At 33.7% G+C, this 20555-nt stretch overlaps 4 protein-coding genes across 8 annotated transcripts in view; 2 read left to right on the plus strand and 2 right to left on the minus strand.

Moving 5' to 3' along the window:
• LOC139085856 (facilitated trehalose transporter Tret1-like) overlaps positions 1 to 9914 on the plus strand; it is a 28896-nt gene extending 18982 nt beyond the window's left edge. For 4 of the 5 annotated variants that reach the window (XM_070634032.1, XM_070634029.1, XM_070634033.1 and 1 more), the window contains exons 5-9: positions 753 to 835; positions 1671 to 1879; positions 7236 to 7272; positions 7840 to 8037; positions 8820 to 9914. In XM_070634032.1, the coding sequence (XP_070490133.1) occupies positions 753 to 835; positions 1671 to 1879; positions 7236 to 7272; positions 7840 to 8037; positions 8820 to 9649 (1357 nt within the window). In that variant the 3' untranslated portion in view covers positions 9650 to 9914. The remainder of the gene's footprint in view (positions 1 to 752; positions 836 to 1670; positions 1880 to 7235; positions 7273 to 7839; positions 8038 to 8819) is intronic. The other variant, XM_070634034.1, reaches the window with a different exon arrangement.
• LOC139085857 (lysozyme c-1-like) lies at positions 2141 to 3058 on the minus strand. The gene is made up of 2 exons (XM_070634035.1): positions 2693 to 3058; positions 2141 to 2330 (listed from the first exon to the last, which is right to left on the minus strand). The coding sequence occupies exons 1-2, from the start codon at positions 2979 to 2981 to the stop codon at positions 2191 to 2193; spliced, it is 429 nt and encodes a 142-aa protein (XP_070490136.1). The 5' UTR covers positions 2982 to 3058; the 3' UTR covers positions 2141 to 2190.
• Positions 5590 to 6319, minus strand: LOC139085858 (lysozyme c-1-like). Its single transcript, XM_070634036.1, has 3 exons — positions 5958 to 6319; positions 5829 to 5900; positions 5590 to 5743 (listed from the first exon to the last, which is right to left on the minus strand). Exons 1-3 carry the CDS (start codon positions 6241 to 6243, stop codon positions 5676 to 5678), a joined length of 426 nt encoding a protein of 141 aa, XP_070490137.1. The 5' UTR covers positions 6244 to 6319; the 3' UTR covers positions 5590 to 5675.
• Positions 9915 to 12058: 2144 nt separating the features above from the next.
• LOC139085845 (uncharacterized) lies at positions 12059 to 15676 on the plus strand. Its single transcript, XM_070634017.1, has 2 exons — positions 12059 to 12170; positions 12354 to 15676. Exon 2 carries the CDS (start codon positions 12371 to 12373, stop codon positions 15350 to 15352), a length of 2982 nt encoding a protein of 993 aa, XP_070490118.1. The 5' UTR covers positions 12059 to 12170; positions 12354 to 12370; the 3' UTR covers positions 15353 to 15676.
• Positions 15677 to 20555: the final 4879 nt, after the last annotated feature.

A 20555-nucleotide genomic window follows, 5' to 3' on the forward strand; every position in this document is an offset into this window, starting at 1 on the left:
CACACCCTTTAGACCTACAGTTCACAGTGGGATCCAAACCACTTGCAATTGCGGTTCTTGATCAAACCTTAGTAAGAACTAATTTATTGTAGATACAATTGTGAGAATTTCATTTGAATTTGATCCAAAATTCTAGCTACATCATTGAGTCAATCAAATGTTAATCTAATACAACAATTTAAACAAACAATTGATAGACCAATGCATATGCAAAATTCATGCAGACTCACCATCAAACCTTCAAAATCTAATCAAAATTCAAACAAAATCTGGTCAATGTGATTGAAACTAGTAAATTAATTTACCAAAAATCAAAAACTTCCGAAGTTCTGCTAATGAAAATTTCATTTTTAATTACTTAATTCCATCTAATTTCCATACGATGTAAAAGATTAAATCCCACTATGCAGCATATGAATTTTTCAATAATTACTTTTAAAGAATGTGATTTTACAATGCATTTTCGTAGTTTCCTGTATATTTCATGTATATGCAACTATATATCGATAAAAGAGAATAAAATTTAATTTTATGTCAATATTGACATTCGACCATATCAGCAATAATATAGATGGACTTTTAATGCACTGACTGCTGATGACGGAAATTGCATTCACAAAATTAAATTTATGCCATTTTCATTCCAAAAAAATTGGAACTTTGTGTTGTGCATAAAATGTTGGAACTACATATATGATGGAATATAAAATTGAATTTAATGTTAACTTAATTCCTTTTTTTTTCTTTATAAGGTATTCGGTCGTTATTCTACCTCAATTGGTCAACCATCCGTCAGACGAGCTAGCAATGGACTATGAAATGGCGAGTTGGGTTGGTAAGTGAAATTGCTCCCCTAAAATCTTTTTAAAAAAAGATTCAATTTAATGCTTTAATGTTTAATGGATCTCCCTTTCTACACTTGAGTGTACATTTTTAGGTTAAATCTTTCTCACATTTGAAGATTTAAGGTTTACTTTTTACTAAAATTGCACTTATTTGGGGGAAAAATTTGTTGAAAATCTTTCAGAAATCAAAATTTAATTTTTAAAGGAATTGCTCTTATTTGAGTTTAAATGGTAGCAGTTAGTGTGGTGTTTAGGATGTTTTGTGCTTCAATTTGTCAGTCGTCTGCCCGAGCAGGACATTATGTGTGCTGGGGCATCTCTGCATCGTCGTCAAAACCTTAAAACGCAATGTTGCCCTGACAACACTATGACTGCGGATTTGGACCTATTTTTACGGCTAAAAATGCAGCTCACAGCATTGTGCTGCTCGGGATATCCAAACCTATCAAAAACACCTCAATCCCCATCTATTCCTTAAATTTTCCACCTTTAATAAAATTCGAAGAAAAAACACTTTTTTCTTAAAGAACATTAAGTAGATCCTTATCCCATTAAATAGGATTTAATGTCCGAACAAATTGTGTTAAAGAAGTTAATTTAATTACTTTAAAAAGTGTATGAAGGAGAAAGAAAGCCTTTATATCCTATCAACAATATTGCTTTCACATCTCAACTCCTCTTCAACGTAATTTTCTAATAAAGTGTTATGTTACACCTAATAATAGCATCCTTCCTATCCTTCTCAACCATCATTCACTTTATTTCAATCCACACAACTTTTTTTTCACCTGTTTCCTTTTTTTAATCTATTCTCATGAACAATAGCATCAATACATTCGCTTGCAACACCGATGGGATCGTTGGTATCAACGCCTATAATGAGTGCATATGGAAGAAAAAATACACTACTCTTATCAATTATGCCATTATTGTGTGGATGGACTATAATTGCACTATCGACTAGTCATGTGGCGATTCTTGTTGGACGAGTGGCGTGTGGTATTGCTGTTGGTTTAATGGCTGCTCCTTCACAGGTGAGAGGATAAACAGTTTTAAATCAAGATTTGTTGACTTTTTTTTTTGGATGATGATGATGGGCATTTTATGGGAAATTTTGATGATATTAGAATTGATTGTTCTGTATGAGGACTTGTTCATATACAGTGTCATTATGTGAGATTGAAGACTTGTCACCTAAACTCATGCAACTAGATTGATCATTAATTTGAAAAAGCTTATAAGTTTCGTATAAAACAATTATTAACTTTATTAAAATTACTCAATGCATTGAATTATTAAAACTATATCCTTAAAATTACAAATTTGTAGCTACTTATGCGAGTATTTAGAAGCATTCGTTAACTTGATAGGCTGAAAGTGATCCCTGGCACTTGTTCTTCCATCCGTACCATGCATTATATCCATGTCTAGCGTATATGATCTTTGTGCATGCAATGTCGTCACTAATGCTGTCATCAACTAATTCTGTAATTAAAGAATATAGAAGAAAATGTTTAAAGCTTAATTCAAAGACAGTTCAAAAAGTTAAGATATTTATCAGTAACGTATTTATGCAGAAAGCCTTAGTGGCTTTTAAAATGTAAATCGAAAGGCACACGAGGTAAAAAAACAGAACCAAATCGACTTTACTTTGACCTGAAGCCAAATTTCATCGAATCCAGAGTCTCGCTTGGCTGAGGTTGGATTATCAGCCTTTTCTATGCTGTATGCTTTCAGGGTATCTTCGATACTCTTAGAGAAAAGCTAATTACTGTTCCTGAACGACAGACGCCTCACTACTTATCATATTCCTCACTAAAATTCAACCTATTATCAAATCTACTTACGGTTGCAATTCATGTTACAGTCACCACCATTATAGCCAACTTTGCACCAATATCTGTCATTAATTTGGAAGATACCCCAATCGTATGATCCATCTGAGTTTGGACCACCTTTGACTCTCGAGTTGAAATTACTTTCAGATTGTACAAGACAGACCCAGTCAGGTAATGATGCCCTTGAAAATCCAGCGTTAAACATGGCTCTTGCGAATTCACATTTTGTGTAGACTTTAGCTTCTGAGTTGTTGACTAATGCGATAGCTAAAATTGTAATTGCGACTAGGAACTTCATAATTTTTTGATGAATTTTTAGAATTGCTAAAAAAATTGGTTTAAATTTTTGATTTGAGATAATTTCTCTTTGAGTTATTCCTGTTGAATGTGATACAAATGCTACATTTTGATCCGTTTTTATATTAAACTATTACAAAACAATGCAAAGAGTTATCAGTAAAGCAACAGCGATAAGAAAATTTCTTTGTGCGACTTCACGTGTATGAAATTATTTTCGCTAATGTTTTGACCGGTTTGTTCATTTTTCTTGGAATTGTTGTGCTATTTAGTTCATTTGATAATTTATTAACCTATTTTTGTTTGATAAGTTCACATATTACTTAATATTTTTAGAAGTGTTTACAAAATTTAGATTATTTTTATTACTTACACAAGTTGTTTGCTGAAATTAGCAAAGCTCTTAAATGGGGTGAATGTCATTTGAAATAATTATAAAGGTGATAATTAAAGACATGTGAATCTAACTAGATTTTCCTACGGTACCTAATTCATTGCGATATTATTGATAACATGCGTAAATTATTTATTTTTATGTAAGGTGGCCAGAGGATTTTCGCAAAATATCGGGACACTTTTGGAAAAAATCGGGACACTGCTAAGTTTGGCACTATTAAGGTTCTTTTGGACTGTTTTGGGACTTAATATTCAAAAAATTTGTTTAATTAGGTTAGGAACTTGCAAAAAATAATTGAAATTCCGAAAAAAGTTGCAAATTACGAATTTACATTAGGAATTTAAATTTCTTTAAACAAGAATTTATTCAAAGCTTTTTATTACTTTTATATAGCTATTGTACAAATATTTTTGCCTTAAAGTTATGCATTCCTACTTTTTAGTGTATTTAATATGTGAATTTACAGAAATTATTTCAATTTTTATTTCATGTTGTTTTCCTGCAGTTTTCGGCTGTATCTTATAGCTTGCAAACGCTTCAGACTTGCAGTTTGAGACGAACCTTAGTTATTAACAATTGAAAACTAATATTGTATAAGTAATTAGAAACATTCTTTAACTTGATACGCAGCAAGTGATCCCTGGCACTTGTTTTTCCATCCGTACCATGCATTAAATCCATGTCTTTTGTATATAATTTTTGTGCATGCTATGTCGTCACTAATGCTATCATCGAGAAATTCTGAATTAAGTAAAAAAATTAATTAAATGTTTAATTTTGAACTTTAAACATAATTATGCAAAGCACAACTAAGATATGATATTAAGTCTGCACTTACTATTGCAGTCCATTTTACAGTCACCACCTTTGTAGCCAACTTTACACCAATATTTGTTATTAATTTGAAAAAGACCATAATCACGTGATCCATTAGAATTTACTGGACCTCTGAGTCTTGAGTTGAAGCTATTTTCTGCTTTTACAAGACATACCCAATTAGGTAACGATGCCTTAGAAAATCCAGCATTGTACATGGTCCGAGCAAATTCACATTTTGTGAAGACTTTGGCGTCTGAGTTGTTGACTAATAAAATAGTCAAAATTGCAGTTGCGACTAAAAACTTCATGGTTATTTGATTGATTTTTACAATTTGACTTAATGTTTGACTTCTAAGTAATTATATTGAATTAATGTGATATAAGAAATTAATTTCAATTCCTTTTTATACTAAAATATTGCAGGATAATCTAAAGTTATCAGCATTGCACCTATTAATTTAATTATTTTACTGACTTTTCGTGGAAAATTCTATTACTTAACGCAATAATTAATTTATTGGCCTCTTTTTGTTTGTAAATTCCGCACAAGCATTCATTTAAAGAGGTTTAATCAATGTAATAAAATTTGATTATTAATTAAAATGGGAATCACCATTTCAAGTGGATTTAAAAGAATCACAGACAGGCCAAAGGAGAGTTTTCGGCTGTACCTTATAGTACAATCTAAGGATGCATGTCTGACTAATTTAGATATAAAGAATGCAACCAGATTAACACCCTAAATATAGAAATTTTTTATCAAATTTACTTATCTATTTCAATATGATTTAGCTATACTCCTATTCAACTCAAACCTTAACATATCAAAATTAATAAAATATTTTTTCCTTAAGGGTATGCAATAAAATGTTTCTTTTTTAACACATTGCAAAGAAATTTTCAGAAAATAAATATTCGCTCTTTAAAATGCTCAAAAAGTTTAAATGAGTTCTCTCATAATATTTTTGACTTCTCAATTCAATTCAACGTAGCTGCAACAGATAAGCTTAAAATGTATTCTAAGGAAATGCTGTTTATATTTATCGGTTATCATAAAATGATAATTATTTTAAAGTGCTTTAAATCAAAGTAAAATCTGAAATATTTGGGTCATAAATAAATTTAATCGTATGGTGTAAAGCAGTTCTGGGCAGTGATTAGTAGGAAGCTTCGACCGAAGCTGCACTCGAATATGGTTCATGGCATTCTAAAAAATTTGTTGACGACATACAGGTGGCTACTGACAGGTTGCCATCACTGATGTAAAGCAAACGACTTTGAAATCAAAAACTTCAACATTCAAAAATTTCTCGTTGATTCTGAAATCCTATACAAGGTAATCTATGGCTATGAATTCTTTCAGATGCTTAATACAATGAAAAATCTTTAAGACTTTAGAGATTAATTGAATCAGATTTATTTTATGTACAATACAGAAGTTAAATTAACTTAGAAGTATCGATTTATTTAAAAATTGACTTAGAAGCATTCATCGACTTGGTATGCAGCGAGTGATCCTTGACACTTGCTCTTCCATGCGTTCCATGCTATAAATTTAGTAAAATTAAGATAAGTCAAATAACTTAGAAATTATGCTTAGAAAGTCTTCAGAACTAGACATCCATAACCTACCTGTAAAACCATGTCGTGCAAAGATGATCTTTGTGCATGCAATATCATCAGTAAGATCTTCGTCAACCAATTCTGTAAAAAATCCAATTTTCAATATTTCCAATTTTCAAATAAAGCTAATCCACTTACTGTTGCAGTCCATATTACAGTCATTTCCTAAATATCCAACTTTACACCAATAGTTGTCATTAATTTGGAAAATACCCCAGTCAAATGATCCATTTGTGTTTGGACCTCCAACAACATTTGAATTAAGAGCACTTTCGTGAATAGCAAGGCAAACCCAGTCTGGTAATGATTCCTTTGTAAATCCAGAATCAAACATTACTCTAGCAAATTCACATTTTGTGTAAATTTTGGCACTAGCACTGTTGATTAAAGCAACAGAAAGAACAATTGCAATAATGAATTTCATTTTGTTGTACACTTTAGTTACTGATACAGTATCTCAAACTTCTTAACCTTCTCGATTACTAGTCAATGGCTTATTTTTGAACATTTTATACCAAATGATAATGAACATTATCGACTGTTATCAAGTGTTTGTGCCTGCAAAGCTCTCCAACGGCTAAGATAATCGGTGAACAACATGTATGCAGAGCTCAAAGTTGATTTGAATGTTGTATGGAGTCGAATCGACTAGATTTGAGTTTTATATATGAAATCCGGGTAGGACTTAGCTCTACACATTGCGTGATCCATGGTTTATCATTAAAATGTATCCAACCACAATTCAGGTGTCGCAAATTATACAAACCGAGTTGAAATGGCTAGAATAGCGAAAGAGCATCCAAATTCAACAAGACTCTTCCTAGGATTGAACCTAGATCATTAGAATCGATTGTCCGACACTCTTACAACTACGTCACTGTTGCTTTTTCACTGCGTATGCTATTCTCTGCGTACGGTTTGCAGACTAAACCATTTCAATATTTGAAAAACAATCTATAATTGTGTTGCATTGCTTCAGCCAATCTAGACTCAAAGAAACTGCTTTTTTCGCCAATTGTAGTAAAATATTGCTTAAAATACTCAAGAATATTACATTTGATAATGAAATACATTTATCAAAACAGAAGCATATGAGTGTATAAAATTTAATCAGTCAAGTACTGCTGTAGATAAGACTTCAAATAAAATCTCGTTAAATCTAGATTACGATTAGTGCTTAAAATAGTTTTTGACAAACAGGCTAAGCTATTCAAAATCTTAATTAAAAATTTCACAAAATCTCTAAAAAAATTCAATTTAGCTTTTATCTTATCAAAATTTATCTAATATTCTCATAAAATGCTCTCTTCACATTATGTCTATAATACAAGCCTACCTTTTTACCTTTTCTACCTCACTTTGTAATTTCTTATTTACTTTTTTATTATTCTCAATTTTGTTTATTGCAATTCACAGATTTTGCTAGCTGAAATTTCTCAGGCTAATTTAAGAGGTAACTTTCAATATTAAACATTATTTTCTTACCTTTTTTGTGCTTCTCTTTTTTTTGGTATATTATGACACGTTCTAATAACGTCCGAGCTGTACTACGAGGTGTGGTGGACTAGAGGCTGCTGTGAATTAATTGATTGAGTTTTTTATGGAATTTTGAGTTATTTTGTGAAGTTTAGAATTTGAAATTTAAGGGTTAGAGTCTCTGCAAAAGAAGAGCATGTAGGGTGGGGAGGGGGTCTTTGGAGGTCAAACCACCCAACCTATCTGAGCAAAATTCTTTAATTTCTTAAAAGAATTCGTGGAAAAAATCTGAAAACCCTCTTCAAATACCAAAATTTCTCCCCATTCCTTTCAGCTACACCTCTGGTACGCTCCTGCGATCTTAATGTCCATCAATCTAACAAATTCAGTACATCACATCATGTACAGCTCGGTCAATATAGAAACAAAAAGAATAAGAAAAGTTAATTAACATACAAATGTTTCACTTTACCTTTTTTTTCCTCCTCATCATCTACGCTCCGTATTTTTTATGTATGCTGCTCATAATATCCAAAAAAAAAAGGTATTTTAGTTGGAATACCATTTGTATCATACTCGTGCGGCATCATGTTAGTATATGGCATGGGCAGTATTTTAAATTGGCGAACAGTTGCATGGTGTGCTTTAATGATGCCAATATTTTCATTTATTGCAATCACACTTGCTCCCGAGTCACCAAATTGGCTTGCGAGGAAGGGATATTATGACAAAGCAAAAAAAGGTAAGGAATATTAATATTTTTGGGGTGGGAATTTTTTGGGGGAAAGAATTTTAATTTATTTTGTTTTGCGTGTATTTTAATTATTGTGGATTTATATAATTTTGTTGGCTGGTCTATCAGTCTTGTTGGTTATGTTGACTTATTTGTAGGTTGAAATTCTTAATGAGGATTCATTTGGGATGCATAGATAGATCATAGGTTCACTCTTATGTCGTCCGCTCTTAGATGAAAGGGAAGATCCGGGGGGTATCAATGCCTTGTATAGATCATAGGTTAACAACTTATGTATCGCTCTTAGGAGGGTGAGGGGGGATAAGGATGTGGGGTTGAGATTCTGTTACTCTTTGTACATTTGTCCATAGAGAATTTTTTTATAAAGGGGATGGGAAGTTAATAAGGGGCAAAAGTCAACGTTTAAAGTCATCAAAATATGTAAACGGCTCCAGCGAGTCAGTTAGTAAACTGAAGAAGTAAATCTCAGAGAAGTAAGGGGAACGTTGTGCTCAGAAGGATATCAGACAAGATTTCAGCCTGATTTACCTAATTTACACAATACTTGAGCTCTATCCCCAGTATTTTGGGTTTTTTGCCAGTCAGCAGTATACATCAAGTCATATGTTGATGGGAAATGAAGCTTATTACAGTAATATAGTCAATGTCATAACCATCAAACCTGATAGACCAAACTTCTAGTAATCCACACAAAAAAATAAATTTAATGAAAATATTCAATTTACATAGAAAAAAACTTAAATTGTCTCACATTTTTTCCGCTCACTTAGCATTAACATGGCTTCGCGATTCGGATGAGACAGCAAGACTAGAGTTAAAACAGATAATTGAGCATATTGAGAATGAAAAAAATAATCGAAGCCTTAAAAGTCAATCGATATGGAATACCATCAAACAGCCATCAGTGTTGAAGCCAATAATCCTAATTAATGCATTTAACATGCTACAAATCCTATCGGGAACGTATTTGATTGTATTTTATGCTGTCGACATTATCACGGAGATTTGTAATTTTGGCGATGACGATACAGTGCAAATCTCAACAATGCAGTCTGCTGTACTCACAGCCTTAATACGATTACTATTAACGATGGTTTACTGCTATTTATTATTAAAGTGGAAACGTAGAAATTTGTATATATCATCATGCCTATTTTCAGCCATTACAAGTCTGACATTGTCAATGTTTTTGTTCTATAAAGGCAACTCGACCAAATCTTTTAATGATTTAATCATCATTGGTGTATTGATGCTCCTCTACATATCAGCTAATACATGCTCAATGTTAATGCCAGGAGTTATGGTTGGTGAATTACTTCCATTGCGTGTACGACATTGGAGTGGTATGGTCTTTACAGCATTTAATCTCATGTTGTTTATTGTAACGAAAATATTTCCATGGCTCAAAATTGTCATTAAGACACAGGGTCTCTTTCTCATGTTTGGATGTTCAAGTTTTTGTGCTTTTATACTATTTTTCTGGCTTTTACCCGAGACAAAGGATAAAACATTAAATGACATTGAGGATTACTATCAAGAACAAAATTGGATATGGCAGAGTCGTGTGAGGAAGACGACGAATGGAAGTGATCAATCTTGAAGGATATATGCGTGTATGTGTTTGGATTAGTTTGTGGGGGGGATTCATCGATGGATGGATGAAAATAAATGAGAAGGAAATTGGTGCTAAATAAAATTGACATTCGATGTCTTCTTTCTTTTTTTTTGTGGATAGTTAAGGATGTCCTCAATGTATACACATAGTCTATATCATTTATTTTTATTTCAAGGCACAAAATGAGACTCATAAGCATTATTTTTTTTGTATTTGTAAATAGATGTAAGATAAACTTTTTGATTTTGAACAGGGAAGTTCATTCTATTTATTTATTATAAGTCATTCTTATTGATGATGATGATGATGATGATGTACATAAGTTAAAAGTATATTTAATAAAAAGACATTTTTTTACTATACCTAATGAGAATTTTTACAATTTTTATTTATTTTAAAACTGTGAATCTGTATTTTTTAATTTCAGACAAATTTCAGATGAAGACTTGCAGTTTTCGACTGCATCTTTACTTTTAATGCACCTGCAATTTGAAACCCTATTTATTTTCTACAGAATATTATTGGTATTTTTAATTTTGAAATTTAACGATGATTTCATGCTTCTAAAAGTCTAGTTTAAGAACTATTCTGTTTAAATTTTAGCATTTGATATAATTGGCAGAAGACTGTCAGCAACAGATCCATTTTCGTATGTCAATAAAGAGCATTTCAGACAAATTTCAGATGAGTAAGCTTGTGGTTTTGGACTGCATCTTATGGCTGCAGGCCTGCAAATTCAGACAAATCCTACAAATGTTTGAGGAATCAGGCTCCAGCGGGTAGGCCAAGCTACGCTTGGCAGAGGAATCATTTATTGGTTTGAGGAGTCAGGCTTTAGCTTCGCTTGCCACATGTTTGAGGAGTCAGGCTAGCGGGTAGGCCAAGCTTCGCTTGCCACATGTTTGTTTGAATTCTCATGGGTAGGCCAAGCTTTGCTTGGCAAAATTTAACGCAAATGATTTCTTTGAACTTTTAGGCCAAGCTTCGTTTGGCAAATGTTTGAGGAGTCACTCTGAAATTGCTTCGCTTGGCACATGTTTGAGGAATTCTTAACGTAGGCTTTCGCTTGGCACATGTTTAAAAGTCCAATGTTTGAGGAAGAATGGCACATGTTTGATTCTGTTTGCCAATTTTAGCGTTTGCAAATATTGCAAATGTTTAATTGGCAAATGTTTGAGGAGTCAGGCTCCAGCGGGTAGGCTGCTTCGCTTGGCAAGAGGCTCCAGTGGGTAATTAAAAATTTATATGGCAAAAAGTAAAAGTTGTCAGCATGGATCCAGGGTAGAATATTATGCCTTCATGTTTGAGGAATCAACTCTATGCACATGTCGGTATTTTTCAAAAACAGTTTTGCTGAGTAGGAAGCTTCGCTTGGCAAATGAGGCTCCAGCGGGGTAGGCTAAGCTTTTGGCAAATGTTTTATACCTCAGCTTCGCGAGTTCAGGTGCTTCGCTTGGCAAATTCACCGTACTAAATCAACATCAAATGTTTGAATCAGGCTCCAGTGGGTAGGGCAAGCTTCGCTTGGCAAATGTTTATCAGGCTCCAGTGGGTAGGCTGCTTCGCTTGGCAAATGTTTGAGGAATATCCAAGGCCTGCTTCGCTTGGCATCATGTTTGAAATCATATTTCGGGTATAAATTTGAATCAGGCTCCATAAAAATGTTTGAGGAATTCAGGTGTACGCAAATAGGTAGGCCAAGCTTCGCTTGGCAAATGTTTTCAATCGTGCAAATGTTTGAGGAATCAGCTCCAGTGGGAGGCCAAGCTTCGCTTGGCAAAGTTAGGCTCCATAGGCAAGCTTCGCTTGGCACATGTTTGAGGAATCAGGCTCCACAAAGCTTCGCTTGGCAAATGTTTGAGGAATCAGGCTCCAGTGGGTAGGCCATTGGCATACAACCTAAAATTCCAAAAACAGTGTTTACAGGAATCAGGCTCCAGCGGGTAGGCCAAGCTTCGCTACATGTTTGAGGAATCAGGTTCAGGCTCCAGTGGGTAGGAAGCTTCGCGCTAGCGTCGAGAACAAGACTGTGCTGAACCATCAGCTTCTATAGAATAGCACGGAGATTGTGGAGTCATAAGAGCCGGCAGCGATAGAACAAAACATTGTGCTTATTTTGTAAAAAGTCCGAAAACAGTGTTTACAGGTCTACGTTACGCTAGCGTGAGAACAGACTGTGCTGAACCAAGCTCAAAGGTGGAGTCATAGAGCCGGCAGAACATTTTGTATGGACGCAAAAACTACAAACAAGTAAGAATCTGAAAAAATAACACTATTTTTGCTAATATAACGAAATCAATCGCAAGATGATGAAGTTGATTTCAAAAATTGCGTAATTCTTTTTCATTTTCTGACGAAATAGTTTAAACTAATATAAAAGAGAATGTATTGAGAGAAAAAAATTCATTCATAGTCTGCTTTCAGAACGAAACAGCTGAAAAATTGAAGAAAAATCAAGTGAGCGTACACAAACATACTGAAAATAATTAGTCATACGTTTATTGAGGTAGGTCGTGAATAATTTTTAAAAACTTAAATTTCTTTGGATTTAGTGCTACAAAACATTAAACTATTAGATAGCATTAAAGTATTAGGTACTTAAAATCTGAATGATTCAAAGATTAAATTACCTAAATTCTTGAAATTACAACTTTTAAATCAAACTTAATACATTTATTATTGTTTACAGAAATAGAAGCATTAATCATGGATTACTCATCAGAAAATCCACACAAGATAAGCCTCTATCCTCTCGCGGGAGAATACATAGCAACAATTGACTATCAACCTCCAAACAGAAGTATTACATGCCAAAGCATTGAAACAGTTGTGATTCTTGACAGATCAGGGTCAATGGGACAGTCTGTATTTAGAATTGGAACTAAAATTTTGCCGCTCTTTTTTCAAAAATTGAATTATGATATTAATGACAAAATTCACTTGATCACTTTTGACAATGTCGCGGAGTATCAGTATCTGGAAATAAATGAACTTCCCAACTTGGTGAACTTTCAGGCACGTGGTGGAACTTACATGAGCGTTGGAATTCAGACATTCCATGAAATTATGAGACAACTAACTGAAAAAGGAACTAAATTCCTTCGCATTTTAACAATATCCGACGGAGAAGTCTTTGATGCAGTACAAACAATTACAGAGGCTGAAAAGGTTGCTGACTTCCTTCACAAATATGAAATGTCAATCAGTTCAAAAGCTGTAAGATGGTTTACAAGCGATTGTGATCCTGACACAACAGCTTTATGCTGTTTGATGCAATTGAATAACATTCAAGATTCTAAAATGTTGGATATAAGATATGATGTGAGTTTCGAAGAAGCTTCATCAGCTTGGGCTGCATTGTTCGAGGGCGATGGAATGTTCAATGGAACTCATCTGTCCTGTGAATCTCCAGTTTTTCTCAAATATCCATGGGACTCAAATGCTTTGGATTCTTTACTGTTGGTTCCTGGTAAAAATACATTCTGGTTAAAAGACATTCCTGAAAATTTAATGATTGATAATCGTCCAGTTGACATTGAGATTAATGACTCAATTTCCTATCATTACCTTCAAAACCTGCTTACTGAAAAAGTTGATTGTATTATTAGTCGAATGAAAATTTTGAAGATTGTTGAATCAGCTACGGCATCAGACACCATTCAAAAGATCCTCAATTATTTCAAAAGAATTGAAAATGAAGTTCCTGATCCTGATTTGGATGTTCCAGCTGATGCAAAAAATTTGAAAAATCGTATGAAATTGATCAAAATTAGACTATGCAGCCAGAAAATCTCAACTGTTTTGTCGGAAATAGCAAATGACAACATGGTCCATAAATTGAATTCAGCACAAAAAGCTGCTTACTTGAGACAAACGATGGTTACGAAAGGAAGTAAAAGCTTAGCTAAACGATCAGCAAAATGTACAGGAGAGCTTGATTTTGATGAAATTGCAAGGAAAGAAGCACTGAAGATTGCTGAGAACTTCCACGAAATAGCTGATATTGATGACTCAGGACATGAACTTTCATTCTATTCACAAGCAACAACAATAGAAGGAATTAAAACTCTCATTGAGTTCACAAAGGATGAAGCTTTCCAAAATGCATCTGTTCTTGAGATTCTTGAGCTTTTGAACATTGTTGGTGTGGCTTGCAGAGGACCAGTTGGAGACTATCCAGATCCATCAACATGGATTATTGACAAAATATATCCAAGCTGTTTTGTCAGCTTTGCGGACATCCTTTCAGTCCTCAATCAAAGTGAATATAACAAACTGTTTGTTCCTGCATACGATGAGGAAATCACCAACTCAATTCCAATTTTCGATGATCCAAGAATCGGAAAATTCTTAAAGCGCTATGCACGATCCCTGCTAGATTTTACATTCTCAATTGGAATGCGACAGATGATTGCAGAAGTTCCAAAAACGACTGACTATACAATGATTGCTGGTGCTCGTTGTATGATTGACTTGATCAGTACGGATAAAACGACGAAAACATACGAAACATTTAAGAACATGGTCACAGCTGTGGAAAATTTTGCTGGCAAATTTGATGTCGATGAGCTTTTGGTGCCTCAAAAATGTGGAAATTATGGATACTTTTTGGACAACAGTGGAATTTCAGAAATGATTGTTCCATTTATTCGAGTCATTCGACAGAATAAGCCTGAAATTGTGAATCTCATACCTGCTATGCTTCGATCAATTTACAACTATGAAATCTGGTTGAAAATCCGACGAAACTACAAAGGAATGGACTATGCCAAAGAAATAATCACGGATATGATGATAAAATTACTTCAAATTGACATTGAAAAGTACAAAATAAACGTAGAGGAACCGCCCAAAGAATTAGTGTTCAATGACACTTTTGAAATCAACTCAATTTATGTGAAGGAACTGACAGAAAACCTATCGCACCTGAACATTACTGCATCGATTCCAGTGTATTTGAATGCTGTAATAAATGGAACATTTGAAGATGTCAAAACGATGCCAGCTGTGGATTCAAATCTGTTCCTTAATGCTCTAGACATCAACTACAGTTATGAGACCTACATGTTCCTTAATGTCTTTCAAGCTTTACGTTACACAACAAAACAGGAACGCTGTGATACTGAAATTAAAACAATGAAGATTATTGACTTGAAGAATTATAAGGAAGCTTTAGAGGATGTCAAGCTTTACGTCAGAAATTTCTTCCAAAAACAATACGAATTTGATATGGCAAGAAAAAGTCAAATGGAAGCGATTCGGTTTGGAAACTCTAAATACTCAAACATCAACATTGAACGATACCAAAGTCAGCTACAAAGAGAACCTGCTTATGCTAAAATGGCTGTCCAAAAAATCATCGAAGCAACAAACTACAATGACATGATTGAAGCTTGGAAGAACGGAATTGAATTGAATGGAAAAGGCTTCAAAATAGTTGATCCTGGAAACTTTGGATATCGATTGCTAAAACTTGCATTGGGTAATTTAGATCTGAAAATTCCAATGCGATCAGAAATTATTGAAGTCATAATGTTCGGCGTTGACAGACAAGATCAAGAAGTGTGGAATCGTGGACAACGATACAGTATGCGTTCAAAAGGATGTCGATACTTCCGTATTGCATTTTTATACAACAGCTCGTATGAAGATTGGGATAAACTTATGATGAAATATTGGAAAGCATAATATGACAAGAGGCTTTTGACTCTGAAAAGAGAAAGGATGTGCTTAATATGAAGGATATGAAATCCTAAGCGACTAGTAAGGATTTGGAAGAAGCATTTAGTTCGTGAAGATCAAGGTCTTGATGCCATACCTTCTAATGTGATAATCTTATTGCTAATTTACCAAAGTACTCAAAAATACGATTGAAGTTGATATCAACTAGACATTGACTTGCCAATAACTAGTTATAGCTCAATTTTTGTTAAAACTATAGTTTATCAAGTTATTAGGTTTTAATCAAAAATGAATTTTTATATGATCTCAAATTATAAATTAAGAAATAAAATACGTATATTAAAATCTACATAATCTTGAATTTTTTATTAGATCCCTAACAAAAACCAATCATTTGCAGTAACTTAACGATTTTAATAGACAATATGGTACCAGAAATTAACAGGTACTCAATTGTAACGTTATCAAGGGACTATGGACTATGGATCACAATTTATCTGTAAAGCTAGTTGAATAAGTAAGTATATTTTCATCAGCCCATTTTATATAAATTTTGCAACAAGCAGAATAGCATAGCCAACATTTCACCGCGTTGAGTAGTCTAGATACCTTCAAGCCTTGCTTTTAGCTTTGTACCAGCTTTATTGTTCAGGAACAACCAACCTGTTGAAGAAGGATGCACTGACCCTCAATAGGTCCGCCTTCTTATACTTTAACAGCGCTTCTATAGCCTTAAAACCACGAAAGCCTGACTACTAGTTACATATATCAAATATGTATTCATTTCTGTGTATGTTTGTATTTAGTCTTTTGGAGTTCAATGAATCGAGAAATGTGTATGCAATAAATCTCTTTGCTTAGTAGTTTTTCATGCAGCTGTATTTGTGTATATCCTTCTTCGAACTTGAAGAAATTTTTTTGTGTGCTTCAAAAAATATAGAAAAAGTTTCCCTTTTTATAGCAAAAAAAAACCTTTGAATATACATAAAGACTTTATAAGCCGTAACTAAAAGCAAAACGAGACCCATAAAACAAATTTTATGAGAATGAGAAGCAGCAGTAAGTTGGATGTGGGCAAAAAAAATTAATATCTAACTTGAAATGAGAAATTTTTCTAAAAGTTTTGGCTGCAAAAACAAATAACAAAAGATTTAAATGAATTTAAAGCATGGTTCTGATATTAGTTTTAAAAATAGCAAATTTAATGAAAATATTAAGGATAAATAATGAGCAATAGACAAATTTCCAGTTCATTTGTGATACGTCCGAAAGGTTTCAATTATGATTTTTAAAGGTAAAGAAAATAAAATGATTATTTTTAGAAAAAAAGGTTAAAAACTAGCATGTGGGTTAGTTCTCACGGTCGAGAGAGTTTTCGGACGTAAAATTAAATTTTGATCACTTTTGAAGCTTAATTTTTGATGAATTATATTTTTAATAATTCTTGTCTAACCTCAACGGACGACATTTGAACTCCTGAACTTCATGAATTATTGACAAATTGCTTACTTACTTACTTCCCTGGCTAAGGCGCATATGAGCTCTTTGTCGCATTTAGATTTCGTCAAAAGCTGGATTCGACTTTAGATAACTTCTTACTTGCTTACTTCCTTGGCTGGGGCGCATGGGGGTCCATTGCTGCGTTTAAAGAACGTCTTTAGACAGCTCTATCTTTCGATAACTTCTGCCAATTTGGGATATTGAGAACTCTAACGTCCTTATCCACATAACCAATCCAGGACATTATCGGTCTTTCACATAATCTTTTGCAATCAGATAACTTCTGCAAGTTCTAATTACAACCACTATTATACCATAAATCGTTCTCAATACACCTCTCTCAAAGACACTAAACGCCTGCTCATCTGCAGCCATTGTGTCGATTGACAAATTGCTCAAAGTATTTCCCACTTCTTATTCTATCCAAAAATACCAAAAAAAGGAAACCAAACAAATTTTCCAAAATAAAAAATTCCAACTCGTTAAATATTCGAACCTTCAAAAGGCACTGATAAGAGTAAGAAATGTAGCAACAAAAAAAAAAGTATATTTGAATTTCAAAAATTATGTTGATCAGGAATGTTTATGCCAAAGATACGAACGATATCTACATGTGAAAGGAGCAAAAAAAAAGGAATCCACAAAGTGAACACAACAGAGACATGAAAATTATTATTTTGAATAACTTTTGATACATACAAACATTTAGGAATAATAAATTTATTTATGCACACACACACATTTTGGGTATGTTTGTGTGTTATTTTTTGAGGTTATGGAGTTGAAGAAATGGAGAATTTTGGTTCTTGCTTATATACTTCATTCCCGAGGAGCACAAGGTGGCGAACCGAATTTTCTGTCCTAAAATGGATCGAAACCAGCCGTCACGGTGCCGTCAAGGCAATTTTGCATCTTACCAGCGACATACCGGAGCCCTTGTTAACTCACTGTGCTTTTTGGTACTGAATGTAAAGTGATTCACATCCTTTCTTAGATGGATGCTGAAATTGACTCTATTTCTAGCTACCATTTGACAATTAACGATATTTAATGCTTTTACTCTCTCCATATCCGAAACAGACAAGGAGCATGCTCATGAGTATCCTCAACCAATATAATTGACCTCATGTAGTTGTGTATACTCATTGTATTTTAGGAATAAACAGCATATTTTGATCATTTTGCATCTCTCCATCTCATATAATATCCCATAAGGAAGTGACAGCATTTATGAACTGTTATCATTACTGCATACAATAACATTGGATGAATGAATCACTTAAGTGTTTACCTTCAACTTGAAACTATCTTTTTTGTTCCCTGCTCTCTCATACTTTAGAATTTTTTTTCTTCTTTTATTCACAGTAATGCATCTCGTCTTTGAACCTAGGTATCTATTTATCTGTGAAAAGTATCTATAATGCATACACCATGATATTAACATTTTACAAAGCACTTGAAGTAAATAAAGATGAAGAAAAGGTAGTTGGAAAATGCTAGAGGAAATTCATAGTTAAAGCGTATTAGCACAATGTAAGGGATTATTTACTGCTACAAATACTAAGAATAAGAGTATATTGATTGAAGTGTCACTGTTGCAAAGACCAGTTGTACTACCTTCCTCCACTTCCCTTTCTCTTATTAAACACGTTCCTCTGAAAATTGCAAATTTAATTAACTTTGAACAAATGACTATAAAGCTCCATTCAAGGCTACACTAGGACATACTTACTTACATTGCAGACCAAAGAGAACATGTGAGATCCATGGCCTTCTCAGTAAGCGTCTGATTTTGACTCAATCGCTGGCTACCGCTTGCCAATTACTACACTAGTAGCTTAGCTTATTGAGGCACATCGAGCTCTGTATTCTGAAATTACTAGTAATTCCTTATTTTAACATGCAGAGCTTGAAATCGACTAAAACTTGTATAAATTCAATTCCATTCGGGTCGATATTTCTATACGAAATCCGAGTCGACTTCTTGATAAGGAATATTGTATCAGTAAAATTAATATCATTGACTCAAAAGTCTATGGATCTATAGTCTGTAAGGTTTTCAAAATTTACACACATTCTCACACAATGTCCAAAGACTTATGGACAGGAAGTAAAGCTTCACAGCTTTCGTCTGCAAATATCAGAGAAAATTGTCGTCAAAGCAACGACTTTGCAGTACCTCATATGAAATTTGAGTAACTGAGGTCATTCTGAATGACTCAGGTCTATTGAACCCTAATTCTTTGACTCGAACGCACAAGACCTATTGAATTATGGCAATAGCTTTGCAGTATCCTTGACATTTAGATACTTATTATGAGCCAATTCTTCCTCTAAGACAAACTGCACACACCATCATCACCACTATCTCTCCCTTAAAACTGCTTATAAAATACGTTGAAAATTGAAAGCCAGAAAGGCAAAGTTGAAGAACAGAAACTAAAGAAAAGTAAAGAGAAGGAATAAAGAAAGAAAGGAAGGAAAAAAAATGAAAAACAATAAAAAGGGATTTAATTTTAAAGTTAAAAAATAAAGAAAAGACTGAAAGAAGCTCAAAGCACCTTCAATCCACTTTGTTGTTACTCTGTTACTGTTTGCAATTCTTGTTTGTACATCACCGACGAGAGGAAAAACTTTGTTTCATCCACAATGTCTTGTAAGAATTTTTCATTCTTCTTCTTCTTCCTTCATCGTACAATCTCTTTAAGTTGGTAATAATCCAAACAATAAACATCTAATATTATTGGAAATGAGGCTACAAAAAGCGTCTTTATGATTGTGCTGTAAATCGCTGTACATTTTGTTTTGTACTTTTTTTTTCATTGCATCTTTAAAGTGTGGAACTGTATCTTTTTGTTGTTCTTCCGGTTTTATAGTCGGGGTAAAAATGAAATCGTTGGCATGATCATAAATTTGTGGTTTACGCATTATTACGTGAAATGACCTGAATATTTAGTGGACTGGAAGTTGTTTTGAGGGATTTTGTCTTATTATTTGTGAATTAAGGATGATGACTTGTGGTTTGGGATTCTCAGAATGTCTCTTAGTTTGCAATTTGGTCATTGATTATGGTAGGGTAGTATGGTAGGTTATTACAATATATTGAAATCATAGTCATGTGTGTCTTGTCCTCACCATGTACATAGCTTAGATTATTTACTTACTGGAAGAATTCTACAATGGATGTGAAGTCGAGCCTGTATTACTTCAAAAGACTTTCCATCTGATTCCATTGCTGACCTTATCACAAAGTTAGTACAGATTATCCATTTTCGCATATAATTGACAATCTCTTAGAACCATCTTACACCATTTTGTTTTTGGAGCTTTGGTGGGTTTTTCCTTGAGGAATCAACCTTATGATGGTTAAAAAAAATTGAGTTTGTGCTTATGTAGCTTTGATTGACGGCCTTTGGACTCTCTACCCCGAAAAGACAAAGAGCGTGCTTTCAAGAGCAGAATAAGCTAAGAACAACGCTCACGAGCATTATCTAGTATATTTAAGATGAATAAGCTCTCGAGAGCATGCTCTTTGTCTGTTAGGGTTCCTTTTACATAGACACCAAAAGTGCTTAATTGTACACCATAAAGTCATAACCCCCAGTCGCCCTCAATAAGCTAAATACACCCTTCAGCATGCCCTTCAGCTATTTCTCAATATCCCTCTTTTTCCAGCAATCTCAATAAAAAGTTATAAATCAGATAAATC

Source organism: Chironomus tepperi, unplaced genomic scaffold (assembly GCF_022539635.2).
Source record: "Chironomus tepperi strain 1889 unplaced genomic scaffold, CSIRO-AGI_Ctep_v1 contig_84, whole genome shotgun sequence".
NCBI classification, from domain to species: domain Eukaryota; kingdom Metazoa; phylum Arthropoda; class Insecta; order Diptera; family Chironomidae; genus Chironomus; species Chironomus tepperi.

Coding starts and splice junctions, on each gene's coding strand:
- LOC139085857 (XM_070634035.1), bottom strand. CDS start 2,981: ATGAAGTTCCTAGTCGCAATTACAATTTTAGCTATCGCATTAGTCAAC. Junction 2,331..2,692: donor CTGTAACATGAATTGCAACC/GTAAGTAGATTT, acceptor CTTTAATTACAG/AATTAGTTGATGACAGCATT.
- LOC139085858 (XM_070634036.1), bottom strand. CDS start 6,243: ATGAAATTCATTATTGCAATTGTTCTTTCTGTTGCTTTAATCAACAGT. Junction 5,901..5,957: donor CTGTAATATGGACTGCAACA/GTAAGTGGATTA, acceptor GATTTTTTACAG/AATTGGTTGACGAAGATCTT. Junction 5,744..5,828: donor TGCACGACATGGTTTTACAG/GTAGGTTATGGA, acceptor CTAAATTTATAG/CATGGAACGCATGGAAGAGC.
- LOC139085845 (XM_070634017.1), top strand. CDS start 12,371: ATGGATTACTCATCAGAAAATCCACACAAGATAAGCCTCTATCCTCTC.